Below are 20611 nucleotides of genomic sequence, written 5' to 3'. Positions count from 1 at the left end.
GCAACTCACTCACACACACACACACACACACACACACACGCACACACACACCTCCTTGTCTCCTTTCAGCGAACCCGCACAAACACTCTCTGATTGACTCAAAGTTTGGACAAGGAGCTCTCTAATCAAAATAAATGGGCAGAGCGAAGCAGACGGGGAGGAGAGGGGCGAAAAAGAGCAAAGTGCGAGCGTCTCCGAGTGTGTTGTCAATTAGCAGCAGCAGCAGATCAACGGCCGGCGGCGAGAGAGAGACGCACAAACAGGAAAGACCATGAAAGGATGAAAGAGAGGCGGAGAGAAAAGAGGAGGAGAGGAGCGCACTCTGTTGTTTCAGGGGTCTCCACGGCTGTGATGAGCGATGCGGGCCCAGATTGGGTTTGCAAAGCGCTTTAATGTTTAATTGTGAGTCTCTTTGAGTGCCGGTCAAAGATGTGGTCAAGAATTAGGTTTCTAAAGACAATGAAGAGGCCTGTGCAGAGAGGCCCTCCATGTGCTGGTGGCTTCACTGTTCCTGACATTTGCTTTCAGTATTCATTTGCCCCCACTCCCTCTCTCTCCCTCTCTCCAGATTTCATTCAGGCCTGCTCTTCACGGGCGTAATTCATTACCGCCTACATTCACTTACTCACACACACATTCACACACACACACGAAGACATGCACATACGTTTGGCCGTGAAAAAGAGGCAGAATTGAAAGGAAAGGTTGAGAGGTACCATTCATTGCTTGTGTTTGATGAGCAGTTCAAAGTTTGTGAAATGCTGCTCCAATCTTTGTGTGTGTGTGTGTGTGTGTGTGCGTGCACATGCATGCTTTAAGACACACTATTTACTGACACTGCTGTGTTGAAAGCATGAGGAACTCTGATGTTGAGTTCAAAGCCAGCTAAGCCAAACTGAATTCACTTGAAGTTTCTCAGGAGTGGACAGTTTGTTCTTCGTTTGTGAACGTAGTTTTTTCTGGAACAATTTTACAAACAAAAGGGGGAATTAGGAGCGCAGCGAGGGTCCTCAGTCAGGCAACCTGCCATCATGTGGAGAGGAGAGAGCTGGGTTATTGGAAAATATATATTTTTGAGGTTCATCTCCTTTTAAAATAAACCTCCTGTGTAGAATATGCATTGGATGTTTTTTTAATTTAAGTTTTGCCGGTCATATTCTACACAGGTTTTTTTTTTTTTAAAAAAAAAAAGCAGACAAACTTAATAATATATTTTCCATTGTTACCAAGAGTTCACTCAGCTTTAGGCTATGTCCACAATGAAAAGATATGTTTAAAAATCACATTTTTTTCCCTTTTGTTTTGACCATCTGTCCACACAAACACAGTGTTTTTAGTGACTGCACTTTTAAAAATGCTCTCCAGAGTAGAATTTTTTGATAAATGCCATTTTTCTCTTGCTGTGTAAACGGGGATAACCGTGCTTCCTTGCATGTGCTGAGAGCACAGACACTGGCCACACACACCTGAAATAACATTCTCCATTAAAAAAAAAAAAAAAAAAAAAAGTTTTTTTGTTTTTGAATAGCCCACCTTGTTTTTGTCATGTCACTACATTTTCTGTACTTAAACCCTTGAATAAATATCAATTAAACAAAATACAAAAAGGCAAAGGGCAGAGGCGATTATGGTGGTCTACAGGGGTGCCGCCAGGGATTTTGGGCCCCATGAAAAGAAATCTTATTGGGCCCTTGTATAGCCGTCCTTTTTATTTCAGGCCTTTCGAGGGCCCCCTCCCTCATTGTGGCCCTGGGTAATCAGTCCCACTTTTCCCCCCACAACGACGCCCCTGGCGGTCTACACTGGTGGCGTGTTGTGATGGATCAGCAGACACACTGAAAGTTGTTTCTTTAGTGATACCTGCTTGTCCACACCTGGACTTATCAGTGTGAGCTGAGCTGAGTTCCACCACAAAAGCAGCTGGTGTTTCGTGTTAGCTGCCAAAATGTTCCTGAGTTTTTTTAAATATCTGTATCTGTGTGGCCTTGGCCTCGGGACAGTTCTCCATGCTGCCAAAGAGTCAAAAGTTGACCAAAATTTCAGGTGTTTGTGGAGGATTTTTCCAAAAAAGAAAGCAACAAGAACTCATAAATCAATTACAAAATGTTACATTTATCTATGTAACGTGCAAAAGATGCAAAAACTGAATGCACTGCATAAACAGAAGCCATTTTGCTTTGTGAACTGTGGTAGTTTGGGTAGTTATGGTAGTTTTACATAAACAAATGGCACCTCTGTTTTGTCTCAGTTGGCTTCTGTTTTTGTCAGTGCGTATGTTTTTTGCCAAGGAGGTTATTATTTCTCCGGTCAGTTTGTCGGCAGCATACCTACCTCAGAAACCTTTTATAGCCCTACCTATGAAATTAATTGAGATATACAAGTGATTCCAAATCTGCAGGTCATGTCTGCAGGCTCAGGAAATCAGGTTAAGTTGAAACTGGAAGAGCGGTGTCTTTGAGGTCGTTGCTATCTGAACTGACACTCTGGAGGCAAAACTTAAATCACAGGACTTTTTTTGTTACTTGCTTCATCGCAAAGCAATTGCAACTCAAGACGTGGGCCTCTACCATTTCCATACTGTTTTTGGATTCTATACAGTTTAACGCTGGTCTTGCTGGGTCCCCTGTTCATATTATGTTCACTGGCCTCAGTACAAGAACATACATTTCTCTTTTGAGCTGAAAAGATTCAAGAACACTCATGCTATAGACTTTTGTTTCTCACTGTTTGGATTGGAGACCTTCCTTCCTTCGGTTTTAACCTTCCCACTAGTTGTGGGAAGGTTAAAACCGACTCCCAATTTATTCTGTGGAACTGGCCTGAAAAATGATTGGCTACATGTGGGACCACAGCAGTCCTAAATCCCTCCAGTCGAAGGTGGACTGGATAAAATGCAGAAAGCGTGTTGATTTGCAGATAGAAAAGCAGAGGACAATTTGATAAAGAGAAAAACACATTAGCCTTCATTATCAGGTTTATGTCAGGCAATTGTATGATCTTGAAAATCTAATCCAATTAATATTGTTTGAAAACTATTCCTACAGATAATGGAATATTATATAGGATATGATACTACATAAGTCAGTATATCAGGATTTATGAGGTAAATAGGGACTCGTTTGTCTGAACCTCTCCTCTCATATCTCTATACAGTGAAACACATTAAGGCAATAAATTATCCTTCACTGCCAAGGTTACAGCTCTATCTGCCAGTTTTACCAGTCAATTCCACTGTGGTGCTCTTTGTGCATGTATTTGTATGGGCACATGTGCAGGGATGATTTGTGTGTGTGTGTGTGTGTGTGTGTGTGTGTGTGTGTGTGTGTGTGTGAGTGTGAGTAAAGCACACCTTGTTCGTTTGGAAATGCATGGTGTGTGAAGCGCTATGACTTCATGCTCCCTGGGAGGAAAGTGCAATATTGTGGGGCGAATGTGTAATATATATAGTGAAAAGATCTGACACTTCACTGGAACATGCACTAGTGAAATACACTGATGTGAGGGAAATGTGTAGCTTCCTGGTGTGTATATTTTTATGTTTGGAGTGAATATGAACATGCTGAGTACTGCTGGACGTTAATGGTGCTCTTCCAAATGGCCAAGACAAATTTCTCAAATTTCTCTTAGAGTCTAGAGAGGTGGAAAATCTCCCTATCAGACTCTCACTGGGTTTGTTAAACTGAGGGAGAGAGTGGGCAAGAGAGTAGGAACAGTTCTCTCTCTCTTTCTATCTCCATATCTGTCAATATTACACTGCGAAAAAGGGATTTTCTCATGCACGATGACATGACACACACACACACACACACACACACACACGCACTCCCCACTTCGTAACTGTTTTGATTCAACTGACTCAGTTTTTAATGAAGCTCTACAGTGATTGACAGGATCTCAGCTCTGCTGTCAGAAACACTGATCTATCATTAAAAAATGACTATAAACCTGAAATAAAATATTATCAATGAGGGTCAAGGATATCAGAGATCAAGCCAGCTGCAGTTTTTTTTTTTTTTTTTTTTTAAAAAGCCCTTAAAACCTTCATCCATGAATCTGCACACTGCTTTTCTTCTTGTTGTTCTAGTTACAGAAAATCATTGAACAGTATAGCGAGAAAAATACGAGCAAATCCTGTGAAACATGGGAGGGCCGACAGGTATGTCTCTGTCTCTCTCTCAAGACAAAAGCTAACCTGAAGGCCCTGAGCACACTGTATGATGTGAGGGTCTCTTTCCTTCATCAAGGAATTAAAATTGACTAATTGTGGTTTTCGATGTTTTCTTGTATTTTGAAAATTGAACCTGAATGTTTCATAAAAACTTAACTGACAAATACTGGTGATGCTTAATGAAATCAGTTGAGATCTGGTTGCCCAGTGCTAATCCCCAAATCCAGTTTGCACATTCAAAAAATATGAAAAGGTGGCACATCACAAATCAAGTCGAGGAAGACAAAATACTCCCATTTCACTTGTTTATTTTTGCTCACGTCACACTAGAAAAACCCAACGCATTTCAGAACAGAGCCTTCATCACCATGTTTGAATATGAAAAATGACACGCACATATTGTACCGTAACATAACGTATTCCGACACCTATTTAATAAGAAATACTTCACAAAAAAGATATCCTTGGGTTTTTATGTCATTAGTTTAACCTCTTCAAAAAATTTTAACGTAGTAGTACCATCAAAGATTCTTGAATAAGATATAGTATTCAATCAATGCAGTCAGTAAAGTTATTTCTTAATGTATGACAATATTAAACATTCCAAGAAACACTGGTTCTTCCATTTTTATCTCAGTATTGCCTCAATAAGATGGTGGTTAGAAGAGTTAGTGTAAACTGTGACCAGTGAAAATTAAAATGTATTTTTCCCTGCATTTTTTCCCCCATATTGACTTACTCTGGGGGACACAGAAACACAGAGCCTTTCTCAAACCAGAAGCCTGGGTAGAGGTGCTCGGTGAATTCAGCACGGAAGGTGTGGATGTGTTTCAGCTTTCCAGAGGAGACAGTGTAATAGTCCAGAGTGCCACCTTCCCAGTCCAGAAACAGAGCTATTTTTTGGGAGGGCGCTGGAACACTTGTGGGCGTCTTGTGCCAGGTAGTGTTTTCTGTGTTTGAGCAGAGCAGACTCCAGGACTTGTCATTGGATCCCATGCCGCAGCCGCTGTCCCATCCCCTCCTTTCCACTCCTTTATATGCCACTCCAATGCCGACCGTCCCGTTCCACTCCACCTCCCAGTAGCAGCGCCCTCTGAGACCTTCTCTACAAATCACCTGAGTCCTCTTAAACCTCTCCGACTGGTGACAATATGAGACCCTCTCCCCCTCCACTTTTCTTGCTTTCCTGCTCTCTTCGGACAGAACCAGCTTTTCACTTGCTGTGTTTTCGTCTAGCGTGAGAGCCACACCATCTGAAGGGGTGACAGAGACAGACATAATTTATTTGTGCTTAGGGTTGTTTTAGTTCAAAAATAAAGGTGAAAAGTAAGCATAAAAGCAGAACTTAAATGATAAAGAAATTAAATACACATTAGATATGATTTGATGTGAAGAACAAACCTGGAAAGAGAGCAGACAATTAGACTGAATAGCAATTAAATAATAAGAGAACAAAACAGGCTTGAAAGCTTTTATATCATTTTGCACAAAGCATGGTCTCATATCATCTAATACAGAAAAACTAATCAGAATCTACATGATCCTACTGAAGTTGAGTTGTTAGTTTAGTTTCACCGTCATTTTAAAATGAACATTTTCAGTAATCAGTTTGGTGTCTTAAGACTGCTGAGATGAACAATTACAATAGGAGACTTACATTTCTTCAGCTCTGGCTTTAACTGACCCTCTGCTTCATGATCCAAACTGTAAAACAAACATACAAAAACAATGATTCATCAAACACAGACAGGCAGGCAGAAACGTCTCCTCTCGTGTTATACAGTGTATAGACGTGGTACACAGGGTAAAGAAAAAACTTTACTTATCAAAGTATACGAATGCATAAAAATGAGGATGCCAAATTAAATCTGCTGTCTGCACAGCTGGAGAAGTATCAAATTTGAAGGAGCAAAAGACCAGAAACATAATTTTACACTAAATGTGTTGAATAAAAGTGGAACTTACTCTGTGGGATGCAGAGACACTGAGCCATGCTTAAACCAAAAGCTGGGGTAAAGGGGCTCGGTGAATTTGGCACGGAAGGTGTGTTTGTGTGTCAACTTTCCAGAGGAGACAGTGTAATAGTCCAGAGTGCCACCTTCCCAGTCCAGAAACAGAGCTATTTTTTGGGAGGGGGCTGGAACACTTGTGGGCGTCTCATGCCAGGCAGTGTATTTGGTGTTTGAGCAGCACAGTCTCCAGTACCTCTTACTGCTTCCTGGGCCACAGCCACTGTCCTGTCCACTCTTTTTGACTTCTTTATATGTCACTCCAATGTGGACCGTCCCGCTCCACTCCACCTCCCAGTAGCAGCGACTCTTGAGACCTTGTTTACAAATTACCTGAGATATTAGATTATCCTCTTTCACCTTCACTGCGCTCTTGTTCCCTTTGGACACATCCAGCCTCCCGCTTGCTGTGTTTTTGTCCAGCGTCAGATCAACACAATCTGATAGGGAGACAGAGACAGACATAATTTGCTATTTGATATTTAAAAATCATAAAAAGGGGGTAAATGCAAATTAGTGATGTGTACTTGAGATAAACACCTGGAAATGGAGCTTTAGTGAAAGCTCAGTATGCTTATGTGTAGCTTTAGATATATTTCTCATTCATTATCCTGCCTATTCTTCTCTATACCTCTTTTCCACTAACAAAGAACTGGTTCTGTTCTGGTTTGAGCACTGACCTTTAAACTATTCTTTGCATTTCTACCAAATATAGACAGGTTCCCAAATGCCTAAGCTGGTTGTCAGCTGGAACCAGATAATAGTTAATAATAATATTAATAATAATACTAGTGTATTATTCTGCAAGCAAAGATGGAGACAACTACCAAGAAACCTTTGTGGTCTGGTTAAAATATTTTTGCCAGAGATTCCCTCACGTCTGCAAATAATATCAACCAAAAAACAATTCAGAGCTTATAATTCTAAATTTGAACTCTATCAGGCTCAGATTATGTGGGTTAATTATTCCAACAGGTATGAGGGTTTTGGCTCTGTGGTCACACACTGGCATGAGTATTTACTAGGGATGAGCGAGTACACCACTATCTGTATCTGTATCTGTTTAACCATCTACATTATCCGTATCCGTACTCGGAGTGGGCGGGGCCGAAACCGGAAGTGGGTGGTGCTTAAACTGGAAGTTGGCGGGGTTTGATGGGAAATGGGTGGGGCTTAACCGTTATTTTAAGCCTGAAATTGATACAGGTTGATCAGAAGTTGCTATATTTATTGTTTATTGGAAAACTATTTACAGAACAGCCTCAGAACCTTCAGATCAATGTTTTTGATCACAATAGTAAATGAACTATTTACAGAACAAATTTTTTTTATAAACACAGAACATTAATATTCTTAAGTGCACCAATGAATACAACACATGCAGTAAGCAATTATGAAGTACTAGAGAGAGTGTGTGTGTGTATATATATATATATACATACACATACACACACACACACACACACATAGATAGATAGATAGCTTAATTTGTAATATTTATACTACTACATTTATTTTTATAAACTACAGTGAGAAAGTGTCAGACTGTCAGTGCTTGCAGCCAAAATGAAATACAATAAAGTACTTTGTGTGTTCAGCTAATGTATGTGTGTAAGTGGTGTGTGTTGACTGTGGCAGACTGTGACTCTGCACTGCGTCCGGTACGAGCAAAGTTTTCCAACTGACTTTATATCAAAAACCAGCCGGTAAAAGCAGATGGTTAAAAAAAAAAAAAAAAAAGCGCTGTGTCGGCAGTGAGAGACGCAACGCCAGTCGCATTCAGCCTGTCTATGAAAAAGCACTGCGTCTGTTACCAACCAAGTTTAGTAGAAACTCTACTATCACTGATTACAGACCGAGGGAAGAGCGAGCTGGAAAAAACCTGACCGCTACTGAAGAGAGACGCCACGTGAGCTGTCACACCAGAGTGAGTGACACTGAGGTGTCCCTGTGTGTGTGTGTGTGTGTGTGTGTGTTTGAAATTTTATCATGAAGGCTAAGTAATCCGCTAAAACTACACGAAACAACTGTTTGCAGTTGTTGCATCCACTGGTTAATCGATTTGTATTGTAAACTGCAGGGCCAGCTGTATGCATGTTGCTATGTGTCAAATTCATTGTAGTCACTATAGTCTATTTCCCCCCAAATATCCTCCAAGCAGACAAAATCTCCGATGCTTGAGAGGCACTACAAAGTGTGTGTGTGTATGGCTGTTATCATCGCAGTAACAGCGGTCACAAGTCAATCTGGCAAAGGTATTCAGGACCTGGAGGAGGCCATGTGGTTGTTATTGCCTGACATTTGCTATATTGTCGGACCTACCCCGCAACAGGTACGCTAGCCTAGTGGTCCAATTAAATGATGGGTGGATACTTTTTTTATTTTGAAGAAAATAAAGCAAAATATGAAGTAGATTTCTGATCCCACCGTTTCACTAAACCGCATGAACTACCAACAAGCTAAGTTGAGCAGATAGTTAGCCAAGTCAAGAAAATTATAAATGAGATTTAAGAATAGTCATTCAGGCGTTCGTGAGGTCAGCCACGTCCCCTCGCCATGATTGGAACATCTGCTGTTGCCACGAGAAACGCCCGACGTTTACAAACAAAGGTCACCAGTTACCACGGAAACCAGTTAATCCGTAACACTGGCTCATCCCTAGTATTTACTTCTGTTGTGTACGTCCACCATCGATGATGCAGTGGTTCCACTCCAAAAACTGATGGAAATGCTGGCCAGTTCCTTAATTTTCACCATGAACCGAACCAGTTCGAGAACCAGAACTTTGGTGGAAAGGCCTAATGCATGCTCTTTCATAACTTCCCTTGCTGTCCTTATTTGTGGGTGATAACTGAGTCAGATCATCATAATTGAGTGCTTCTGTTCAGGCATCCCTCCACCTCCCCATCTCCACCTCGGCCTCACAGATTCATCCGTTCATTCAGTCTCATCAAATGTCATCAGCCACCTTCACCACCAGTGTCCGGACTCCATGGGGGGATTAATTATGCTGCTGCTCAGGGCTGATGGCCCTCAATCTGAAAATCTCCCCGAAGATTCTTATTGCGAAAGATTTTCTAAAAACTTATCATCACTTACCTGCGGTAAAAAACTACATTTTCTCCATTAACAGACAGACAGGCTGACAAAACACATCCAACACTAGTTATAACATGACAGTGAGTTCACAAACATGATCAGAATACAGATCAGAATTCACATGAACTCACTGAAGTACAGTTTGCCATTTTTTGACCTTTTCAGTGATCAGCTTAGTGTCTGGAGGCTACTGAAACACTGAAGAACAACTACAGTAGGAGACTCACATTTCTTCAGCCCTGGTTGTAACCGGTGCTCTCCACCATGATCCAATCTGTAAACAGAAAAGAAACAAGAAGAAATTATATAATGTCTGTACACTGAAATCTATAAAGTTCTCAAGGTTTAATAATATGATCAAAATTTTGATCACCTATTGATATTAATAAAGACAGCTGAATAGCAGGACTTACACTCATAAGTAATTGCAACAGGTGAATTTAATCATCATCATCATCACCATAACTGACAGGACAGGATTACAGAGAGATTCGATGCCTAAACAGTCATGTCTCTATCAAAATGTTTTCCTCATGACACCAAATCAAGTCATGAGTATTTAAATGTACAAACATAGCTCATCGTGTCACTGTACCTGAGTGTCTCCAGGCTGAAATCTGGATTCTCCTTTATTGCAGAGAGTTCTGCCACGCCACAGTCTCCTGGGTGATTGTAGCTCAGATCCAGCTGTTTCAGCTTGGAGGCTCTGAAGTTCAGAGCCGAGGCCAGTGAAGCACAGCCTATCTCCGTCACCTGACAACCGGACAATCTGTTGACCACACACACACACACACACACACACACACACACACACACACATCTTATACTGCCTATAGTATTAGAAACCTCGGAGCGCCAAGCACCAACAATGCTTCCAACATGCATCGGTGGTCATGTAGCAACACAACAGTCATCAGAGGATTGGAAGACCTTCTACATTCATGAACGTTGTAGATGTTTTTGGTAGGAGACTAGGTAGTATTGTACAGATCAAAACCATTATCTGACTTGAATGTGCAGAATAATGCCACAAATAACACTGTTTATGCCTTTGGCTCAAATGGTGATGATGTAAAGGTTGTCAAACCAAACAAAAAAATTCAAGCGGATATTCCTTAATATTCTTTCCTTTCATGCTTGATTTTGCCAGCTCTTAAATAAAAATGTGCGACAGAATTGTCACATGAAACAAATCCACATCATCACAACATTCACTTGTGAAACAGTAAATAGAGTCACTCAAACCACAATAATCTCTTTCACATTTCCCTATTGTTCTATTTTTAGAACACATTTTGTTTCCACACAGCAAACTCTCCAGTGGACCTCCGTGATGATGCAAGTGATAAATGCAAAGGACCTGCACAGACAGCATGATATTGCTTCTTGTGGTGTTTTTTTATATTCTGTGCACTGAAAGTAGTCACTTGATCAAAATATCTGCATTCTACAATGTAGGTTTTGCATTTTGGAATAATAAAGGTTAAATGTCATGTGACAAACCCCATACTTCACTTTTGATGGTGTTCAGTTTGCTTGGCAGTCACTGTAAAATGTAAATGGAAACTACACTTACTTGAGAATCTCTAGTCTGCAGCTGACAACCTCAAGACCATCACAAAGCGACTCCACACCTGAATCCATCAGGTCGTTATTACTGAGGTCCAGCTCTGTCAGGTTGGAGGAACAGGAGCTGAGGACTGAGGAGGCCAGACCTGCACAGGCTTTCTCAGAAAGCTCACACCAACTCAGCCTGTGAAAAGAGGCATCAAATCCCATCTCAAAATCTCATTCAGAAAAATGAAATTTGATGATTTCTGGTTGCTTGCAAATAACTCTGAAACAAATTACAGAGCATTTCCAAATTTCACATTTTCTCTGATCAAGGACAAAGTCACCAGGACAGACTGCCAGTCAATTTCAGAACAGACATGGGGTTCCATCTTAAAGTAAATAAGTGGTATATACCAGTTGTGTGCATTATTTCGTGGTTATCTGATCCATATTGCGGACTGCTCTGCTACTGAGTCAATTGCAGAAAATTCTTCAGCATATTCTTTGATTACATTTACCACTGACGGTATAAAATGCACAAAAAAAAAGAGCTGCAGTGATCCAACCATGTAATCACTTAACTACAGCTGCTCAAAAATGCACTGTAACACCAGCACAAGAAAATAACACTGAACCATGCATCATAAGGTTATACACACTTCCAGTTCCGATAGGAATATTAAAGGAATATAGGAGAGTAAAAATGCAATAAATAGGATAAGCTCCTTGATATTTTCAAGAAAAATTATATTTAAAAATACATACAAAGCAGTTGTGGAGATTTTGACCACTGGTAGCATCCCCAGAAGAACGTCCTCTGATTTGAGGTACTCCTTTAGATCAAACACATCCAGCTTCTCATCTGATGTCAGCAAGACAAATGTCAGCGCTGACCACTGGGCGGGGGTAAACTTTTCATATGCATGACTTCCTGAGCGCATTGACTCTTTGATCTCGTTCACAAGAGAATGGTCGTTCAGCTCATTCAGACAGTGGAACAAATTGATATTTTTATCTGCATCTTGGCTCTCATCCCTGATCTTCTCCTTAATGTACTCAATTGTTTTCTTGTTGGCCTCAGAGCTGTCTTCTGTCTGGGACAGCAGTTGTTGCAGAGGTTTTTGATTAGTCTCCAGAGAAAGGCCAAGGAGGAAGCGGAGAAACAGGTCCCAGTCTCCGTTTTTGCTGCCTAAAGCCTTGTCCACTGCACTCTTATAGAAGTCGTATGCAGGGAGGTCTTCACCCGTGGAGGCTGGTGTGGTAAGCACATTTTGACGTTCATTGTTGAATGTGAGAAAGACATAAACAGCAGCCAGAAACTCCTGAATGCTCAGATGGACGAAGCAGAACATTTTCTGTTTGTACAGCCCATTGTCATCTCTTGAGATCTTTGTAAATAATCCCGAGTAGACTGCAGTTGCTGTGATATCAATGCCACACTCTGCCAGATCTTCTTCAGTGAAGACCAGGTTTCCTTTCTCAAGCTCTTCATAGGCCAGTTTCCCCAGAGACAGAATGGTATTTTTGTTTTCTGTATTCCAGCATGAATTTCTGTCCGATGTGCCATCAGTCTCCGGTATCTCAGATGTCTCAGACCTGTCACCTTCCTGACTTCTGCCATACTTCACATTGCCTTGTTCACACTGTAGCAAAAGAAAGCGTATGTACATGTCAGTCAGAGTCTTGGGCATTTCTCCTGCCTGGTTTGTGCTCACCAACTTTTCCAGGACTGTTGCAGTGATCCAACAGAAGACAGGGATGTGGCACATAATGTAAAGGCTCCTTGATTTCTTGACATGTGAGATGATTCTCTCGGCCAAGTCTTCATCACGGAATCTCTTCCTGAAGTACTCCTCCTTCTGCAAATCATTGAATCCTCGCACCTCAGTCATCCGGTCGACATTCGTAGCAGGGATGCGATTGGATGTTGCTGGTCGGGAGGTGATCCAGATTTGAGCTTTGGTGAGCAGGTTTCCCTGGATGAGGTTTGTCAGGAGAACATTCAGTGAGGTTGACTCCTTGACATCTCTACAGATTGGACTGTCTTTGAAGTTAAGATCAAACCGACACTCATCGAGACCATCCAGGACAATCAGAATTCCATATCTGTCATAGTTGGAGATTTCTGATGTTGACATAACCGGGAAGAACTGATGAATAAGTCCCTCTAAACTGTGTTCATCATCTTTTCTCAAATTCAGCTCCCGGAAAGGAAAAGAAAATGTGTAGTGTATCTCCTGGTTGGCCACACCCTCAGCCCAATCCAGCATGTACTTCTGTGAAGCAATTGTTTTTCCAATGCCTGCCACTCCATTTGTTAGCACAGTTCTGATTTTAGCTTGCCCTGATACAGGTTTGAAGATGTCATGGTATTTAATGGATGTTTCTTTTCTTAATGATTTGAATGATGCCCCTTGAATCTGCCTGGACTCGTGCTGACTATTGACCTCTTCAGTATCTCCCTCTATGATGTAGAGATCAGTGTAGATCTCATTCAGAAGAGCAGAATTTCCCTTCTTATCAATCCCTTCAGACACACAGCGAAACTGGGCCTTCAGATGAGATTTGAGTTTCCGGTGACTAACAATATGTGGCTTCTCTGTAGTAAAATACAAGATAAAGATAACAGATATTTACTGTAGCTTATTCACTGGAAAACTCAAGTAACCCGTTGTTCATCAAGTTAGAAATATTGCTGCTGAGGGTCAAAACAAGTTTATCTCTGTTGTGTTGTGTTATGAACACATGAAAAAATAGTTGAAAATGAGTACCAGTAAATATTATTATTCTCTGCTTTCTTGCATGTGTAACTGCTGGCTATCAGATGTAAATATCCATCTCTCTTCGTACCCATATAACCCTAAGTTATTATGGGTCTTGTTCTCTCTCTCTCTCTCTCTCTCTCTCTCAAACTTACTCAAGTAACCTGTTCTTATTATGAATACGCTTTTGTTCTCTTCCTCTCTCTCCAGGAGTGACACAGCTAAAAGCAGTTACGTATGTTTATTGAATAAATGGAGACCTGAAGCAGTGGCAGTTCTGCCTATGTTGCCGCCCTAGGCGAAATTACTGGCTTGCGCCCTTCCATGTTACTAGGCCTACTCCAACTGGTGCCACGGCACCAGTTGGCTGGCCCGCCTCATGCCAACTGGTGCCGCGGCCGGCCCGCCTCATGCCGGCCGGTGGCTTTTTTATTCAAACAAGATTTTGTCCATATGAAAAGTAGCCTATTTTTCCAAAAAAGGGTCTTGAAAAAGGGGGGTCGTCTTAAAATCAGGGTAATCTTTTATGTGGGTCAATATGGTAGTTTTTTTTTTTTTTTTTTTTTTTTGAGGACGCACTTTTTTTTTTTTTTTTTTGGGAGGGCGCTCGTGCACCTCCAAGTAGATTGCGCCCTGGGCGGTTGCCCACATTGCCCATGGCAAAAACCGTTCCTTACCTGAAGACAAATGAAGTGGGCTCAGACACACTAGATTAGCTACCAACCAAAATTCAGTTTTTAAGTGCATTTTGACAATTTGACAAAAGAAAATTCGGACTAATGGAGGTTTCATCAACTATCTAATGCATATTATCCTGATCTTTTCTCCCAAATTGCCCCCCCACCCCCCTTTCATATATTTAGGTCTTCCGGTTGAGCCTTTATTTACTGAGCAGCCATACCACCACAACAAGCTTAAGAATGACTGATTTATCAAAGCTCTTTACAGGCTCGGTGTGAACACACTCTTTACTTCATGAACCTTTGACAAACTTTATGTACACCCAAAGCTTACCTCGTATTTCTGTCAACCTGCTGACAAAATCATGATGGATCTTCTCACTGGCTGAAGGTTGGGAGGTTATCCAGACTTGGGCTGAAGGAAGCAGATTCCCCTTGATGAGGTTTGTCAGTAGCACATCCACTGAGGCTGTCTGTCTGATATCAGTCAAGGTCTCGCTGTTGTCAAAGTCAAGATGAGGTTCAAATTGATCCAAGCCATCAAAGACAAACAGCACTGGATACTCCGTGTAGCTGGAGATCACAGACTGTTTGGTTTCTTCAAAGAAATGATTGAGAAGTCCCACCAAACTGAATTTTTTGTTTTTTTTCATATTTAGTTCAGAGAAAGTCAGTGGAAATATAAGGTCTGGGTCATCACTGTGTCTCTTCCAAAACTTTAGCCATTCATAAGCTGATTTTTCATTTTTAGCCCAGCCTTGTATGAATTTCTGGACATAGAAAGATTTTCCTATGCCAGCCTCTCCAGTGGTAAGCACAGTTCTGATTTTTTCATGTTTTTCTTGTTTGAAGATATCAGAGATCTGTGCTATTGGTTTTGGCTTAGTCTGTCCTGGCATGTTCTCACTTCTCTGCTTCTCTTTTATGATGTGTTCTGTGTTTCTTTGGTTCGGGTGATTTTTGTCTTCTTTTTGAGAGAATTTTTTATTCAGTCTACTGTTCAGGTTGGATGACAGTTTCTTCCACCGGTTCACAGACTCTGAGTAAATAAAACAGTGTGGTATTAGGTTATGAGATTGCTTATGAGGACTAGACAAAACTCAAAGTAAAAAATAGCTAACAACTATTGCAAAGCTGAGGAAAACACTGGCAGTGCTTTGACCATGGCAAACTAAAACTGTCTTGTTGCAATCTTGCTGAAGCCTTTATATCTTGATGAAATTGTGCAAGCAAGTCAATGACAAAATCCCTTTCCAAAACACTGCCAAAAGCTGACTTTTGAAGAGCAAATTTTAAATATAAAAGTCTCATAACTCACCCGAGGCACTTACACAGCACTGTTTTACAGTTCCTGGACAACAATACTAACCACACTGAGCACGTTTACATGCACACCTTATTCCTGTATTAACCGGAATATTCGCAATATTCCGGTTGCGCACGTGTCATGTAAACACACACCGAACCTGATTAAGGTCATATTCCGGTCGGAGAGAATTCCGACTAAGACCCCTGGCATATGCCTGTTCCAACCGGAATATTGAGGCATGTAAACACCTTAGTCGGAAAATGCCCCGAACTGGAATATTCAGTCACGACTGCGCATGCTCGACTAGCAAGGAATTCTGTGGCGTCTTTGTTGCTATGGTTACCTGCAAGCGGGGGAAAAAAAAAAAAAGAGCCAGGAGACTGCAGTCCACCTTCAGCTAATGAAAGACTTAAATATCATGGAGGATATCGATGGGAGAAAACATACCCTGCGTTCCAATACTCATACTATCATACTATTTAGTAGGGAAAAAAAAGATTTAGTGTGTCTCAATACATAGTATGTCAGATGCAGTATGCCAAGAGTACCAGGATGTTCTACTACATCCGGTCAGATTTCACAGTATGGATTTCAGCATGCTGCTCTGGCCATTCTGACCCACAATCCTTTGTGCAGCGGACGTTACGTCGTACTGACTGAGTGGCCACGCCCACATACGGACGACAACAAAATGCACATATAGCACAAAACTCGCTCAGTGACAGCAGAAGCGACAGGAAGACAGAAGATCAGAAATATGACAGAGGACAGCGCAGTATGAAACAGCAGTGGCATTTTGACAACAACATTCAAATTTGCCGCTACGGACGGCGGCGGAAGTGAGCGAGAGGGCCGGACGTCAGGGACGATGTATGTAGGGTGTCCCAATAGTATGCATATGCATGCATATTTCATACTAAACTACATACTTTGTAAGGGCAGCCGCAGTACCTACTAAAAGTAAAAAGTATAAGTATGCGATTTGGAACGCAGGGATAGATCTAGCGACAGAAGAAAAAGAAGAAGACTTCTTCGTCTGTTTTTCCGGCAGACCAGACGCCTATACGCGTGCTGCTGCCCCCCGCGGCTGAGTGTCGCATTACATAAGAGAGTGGAATACGCCGAAACATGGGGGCATGCCAAGTGACATGTAAACGGAATATTCCAGTTGCCGCAGCGCAGTTACCTTAGCCGGAATATTGACCCGAATCGGAATATGGTGTGCATGTAAACGTACTCACTAACACAATACAAAGTGTCTCCTAAACATATCCACTAACTACTGTTATTGTAAAATATCTGTTTTGAGAGTATGAGCTAGGAAACTCTGCTACATGTCAGTGTCAGTGCGCTACAGAGTCATACCTCGACATTCTGTTAGTCGATTGATGAGCTCAGGAGGAATCTTATCCACCTCTGTAGGTCGGGACATGATCCAGAGACGAGCAGAGGGAAGTAAACTCCCTTGGATGAGGTTTGTCAGTAATGCATCTGTCGAGCCCTGCTCGGTGGTGTCAGTCACCTTCTTGTTGTTGTTGAAGTCAAGAGGAAGTTGACATTCTTCCAAGCCATCGAGCACAAACGTCACTTCACTCCTTTTGAGAATTCCTGGTTGTTTGACTTCCTTGAAAAAATGATGAATTAGCTCTTCCAAGCTCCAATTTTTGTCTTTTACTGAATTCAGCGCCCCAAAATGGAGTGAAAATAAGTGGTCTATTGTTTTATTGGATTTTCCATTTGCCCAGTCCACCATGAACAGCCTTGTTTGAGATGTTTTACCAACATCAGCCACTCCCTTTGTTACAACTGTTCGTATTTTATTTTCTCCTCTTCTCGCTTCAAATATTTCATTGTATTTGATTTTTGTTTGTTGTCGTTGGTCTTCCTGGTTGTTTTTGGCTGATTTTATGATGTAGATCTCTGAATCAATTTCATCTTTGTGCACTCCGACAGGCTCAGCCAGGATTTTGCTCTTCAGTTCTTCTGTGAGTTTCTTCTTTGCACTCCCTAAATGAATATAAAAACATAGCACAGATGATACAAAGACTTCAAAGAAAGCAGTGCACAGAGAATGTTCGATTATCAGATGTAAACATCCTTCTCTTCATACCCATATAACCCTATGCGTCATGTCATAGAAATTATGTTTTGTTTTGTTAGATTTTGTTCTTGTGTCTTGTCTCGTGACTTCCTGTTTTATTTTGATATCCCACTCTCCTCTTGTGTCAGGTCACTTGCCCTTCCCCTTGTGTGTTCCCACTGGTCTGATTGTCTGCCACGCCCTGATTGTTTCCACCTGTTTCCCATTACCGTGTGTGTGTATATATATAGTCCATGTTTCCCTTTGTCCTGTGCCAGTTCGTCCTGCTTTGTCCTGTTTGGTCAAGTGTTCGTCCTTGCTTCATGTCACGTCAAGTCCAGTCAAGTCACGTCAGGTTTTGTATTTCCTTTGCTAATTTGTTTTGTCATTGACTTTTGTCTTGCCTTTGTTTCTAGTTATTCCTCGTTAAGAGTGATTTTCTGTTGTTACTTTTGTTATAGTGAATTTCAGTTGTTACTTTTCCTTATTAAAAGACTATTAAGTTGAACTCTCGTCTGAGTTGTGCGTTTGGGTTCAATCCTTGTAGTCCAAGTTCTGACACTATGTTACTGTGGGTGTGCTTTTGACCTGTCTTGTCTCTCTCTCTCTCTCTCTCTCTCTCTCTCTCTCTCTGCACTGCATGCTGGGAGTCGGGTGTGTGAGTGGAGTGAGTAGCTGCTGAGGAGCCCGGGTTTTGAATCTTTTTTTTTCACTACTGGTGTTTTCTGCACCTTTCTTTTCTCTCTCTGTTGTTTCTGCATGACCAGGTAAGTGATATATTTTTCTGTTATTGGTGTTTGTGGATAAAACAGAGCTGTGAATCGGCGCTGAGGTGGGTGAAATGGCGTCCGCTGAGATGCCATCCGTGTCCCTCCAACACGGGGTGAGGCTCGTCCCCGGCCCCGTTGTGCCGATGGAGGTGGTGCTGCTCACTGTGGGAGAGGCTGTGGGTCATGACAATTTGGCCTACGCTTCCCATATGAACAAGGCGGTGGTAGTTTCTGTAAAGGAGGAGCGGTTTGTCCATAAGCTGGTGGAGACAGGTGTAGTGCTGCAGGACATGTTCGTTCAGGTGTCTCCTCTGGCGGTACCGTCCACCAGAATCACTGTGTCCGGGGTCCCACCGTTCATTCCCAGTGAGCTGCTGGAGAATGAGTTGCGGAGGTTTGGTAAGTTTGCCAGCGGGTTTAAGACTGCTGGTTTGGGCTGTAAGGATCCTAAACTGAAGCACGTTTTGTCGCACCGACGCCAGGTGTTCATGTTCTTGGACTCGCGTACTCAGACTCTGGACGTGTCATTCAGAGTTAAGCATGGAGATGGTTTCTACATGGGGTATGCTAGCTCAGGACAGAGGAAATGTTTTGAATGTGGAGATGTCGGACACAAACGAGTTTTGTGTCCGCATAGACAGACCAAGGTTACTGCTGCTGTGTTGGCGGCGGGGGCCACTGGCGCTGAGGGGGCTGCCTCTGCTGGCTCCGTCGCTGGCGGGGTTGCCGGCTGCTCGGTGGTCGCTCGCTGGTCGCCAGCTGCTCGCTGGTCACTGGCTCGGTGGTCGCCGCTGGCTCTGCTGCCGGCAGGGTTGCCGGCGCGGGGGCCGCCGTTGGTGTTGGACGCGTGGAGGCCGACAATGCGATGGCATCGGATGGCATCGGATCAGTGGGGCTCGGCAGAGCAGGGTATGGATAGAGGTCAGGATGGTCAGCTGACTGCTGGGTGTGACCAGTGCATGGATGCTGGGGCTGGCCATGGCCCTCGGCCTGGCCCCCTGACGAGTCCAAGTGCCATCAGAAGCAGTGTCAGATGGGGAGTTAGCAGCGGCGGCAACAGGCACCGGAGGAGGAGGAGTAGCTTCAGTGGCCTTGAGAGAAGCAACAGGACCGGAGACAGCTGCATCACGGGCAGCAACAGAGCCAGGAGCACAGAGAGAGTCAGTTTGTGGAGGGTTAAGGGTGATGGTGTTATTTAGCGCCTCGGCGTCACGGATTTGGTACAGAGTGGATATACGTCCCTCCAGCTCTGTGATCTTCTCGACGAGGCGGGAGCAGCTGGTACAGCCGGAGGGGGAGGTAAGAGGAGCCATGATGTATGTGTGTGTGGTACCTGGGGGAGGAGGAAGGAGAGGAGGCAAGTACACGGGCTAGGGTGCACAATTTTATGATCACTTAAATATTTGATTGTAGCAGTTGCTAGCAGGAAGGGCACGGGCACTTACACGGAGGGGCTCCCACAACGGAGCCCACAACGTTAAAGTGGTGTTACATGCGGTGATCCACAAAAAGGGTAGAGCAAAGCGTCATGGAGCGTCAAGGAGTGGGACTTACAGTCACAGGCCCAGAAGGGGGCCCGGTGCGAAGATCAGGCTTCAGGGGTAAAAGGAGCAGTTTGAGACCCCGTAAAATCCTTGGCTGGTGGCAGCTATGCGGTTGCTCTGGTGAATTTTCCCACGCTGTCAATGAAGGCCGGGGTAGTGTTGTACTGATAAAACACTAGTAACACATATCCAGAGAATGGAAATATAAAATCCGGCCAAGGAGTTGATGTGAAAGTAGTCGAGGACCAACAGATAATAGAAAGAAAAACGCTAAGATGTAATATAAAACGGTTGAAAGTCGCGGTTTTAGGGAGAGCACTGACTGACAGCTGCAGACGCCGACTCATGCACACATGGGCCACCAGCACACAAGGGCCACCAGCACACAAGGGCCACCAGCACACAAGCTTTGTGTGAAAGTGCCCAATCTGGGGTCCTTGGTGGTGGTTAAAGTGTCAAAATGGACTGAGGTTTTCGGCCGCAGCAAGTCCACGAAAGGCAGCTGGAGGTCCTTGTATAAGCTGCCTGTTGAAAAGTGGACAGCTGACCTCCAATGGAGGATAATACATGGAGCAATAGCTATGAACAGACACATAGCACACCTGGATCCCAGCCACGGGGTGGGCTGTCTGTTTT

General features: G+C 42.9%; 1 protein-coding gene across 2 annotated transcripts in view; it reads right to left on the bottom strand.

The window, feature by feature from the left end:
- Positions 1 to 4479: 4479 nt before the first annotated feature.
- Positions 4480 to 20611, bottom strand: part of LOC115362230 (NLR family CARD domain-containing protein 3-like) — a 90265-nt gene continuing 74133 nt past the window's right edge. Inside the window, exons 1-8 of one of the 2 annotated variants that reach the window (XM_030056082.1) lie at positions 14607 to 15264; positions 11596 to 13429; positions 10853 to 11029; positions 9872 to 10045; positions 9504 to 9550; positions 6134 to 6617; positions 5826 to 5872; positions 4480 to 5421 (exon numbers count right to left, since the gene is read on the bottom strand). In XM_030056082.1, the coding sequence (XP_029911942.1) occupies positions 4904 to 5421; positions 5826 to 5872; positions 6134 to 6617; positions 9504 to 9550; positions 9872 to 10045; positions 10853 to 11029; positions 11596 to 13429; positions 14607 to 15171 (3846 nt within the window). In that variant the 5' untranslated portion in view covers positions 15172 to 15264 and the 3' untranslated portion in view covers positions 4480 to 4903. Of the gene's footprint in view, positions 5422 to 5825; positions 5873 to 6133; positions 6618 to 9503; positions 9551 to 9871; positions 10046 to 10852; positions 11030 to 11595; positions 13430 to 14606; positions 15265 to 20611 lie in introns of those variants that run through there. The other variant, XM_030056083.1, reaches the window with a different exon arrangement.

Source organism: Myripristis murdjan, chromosome 7 (assembly GCF_902150065.1).
Source record: "Myripristis murdjan chromosome 7, fMyrMur1.1, whole genome shotgun sequence".
NCBI lineage: Eukaryota > Metazoa > Chordata > Actinopteri > Holocentriformes > Holocentridae > Myripristis > Myripristis murdjan.
This window is presented reverse-complemented; position numbering and strand designations above follow the sequence as displayed.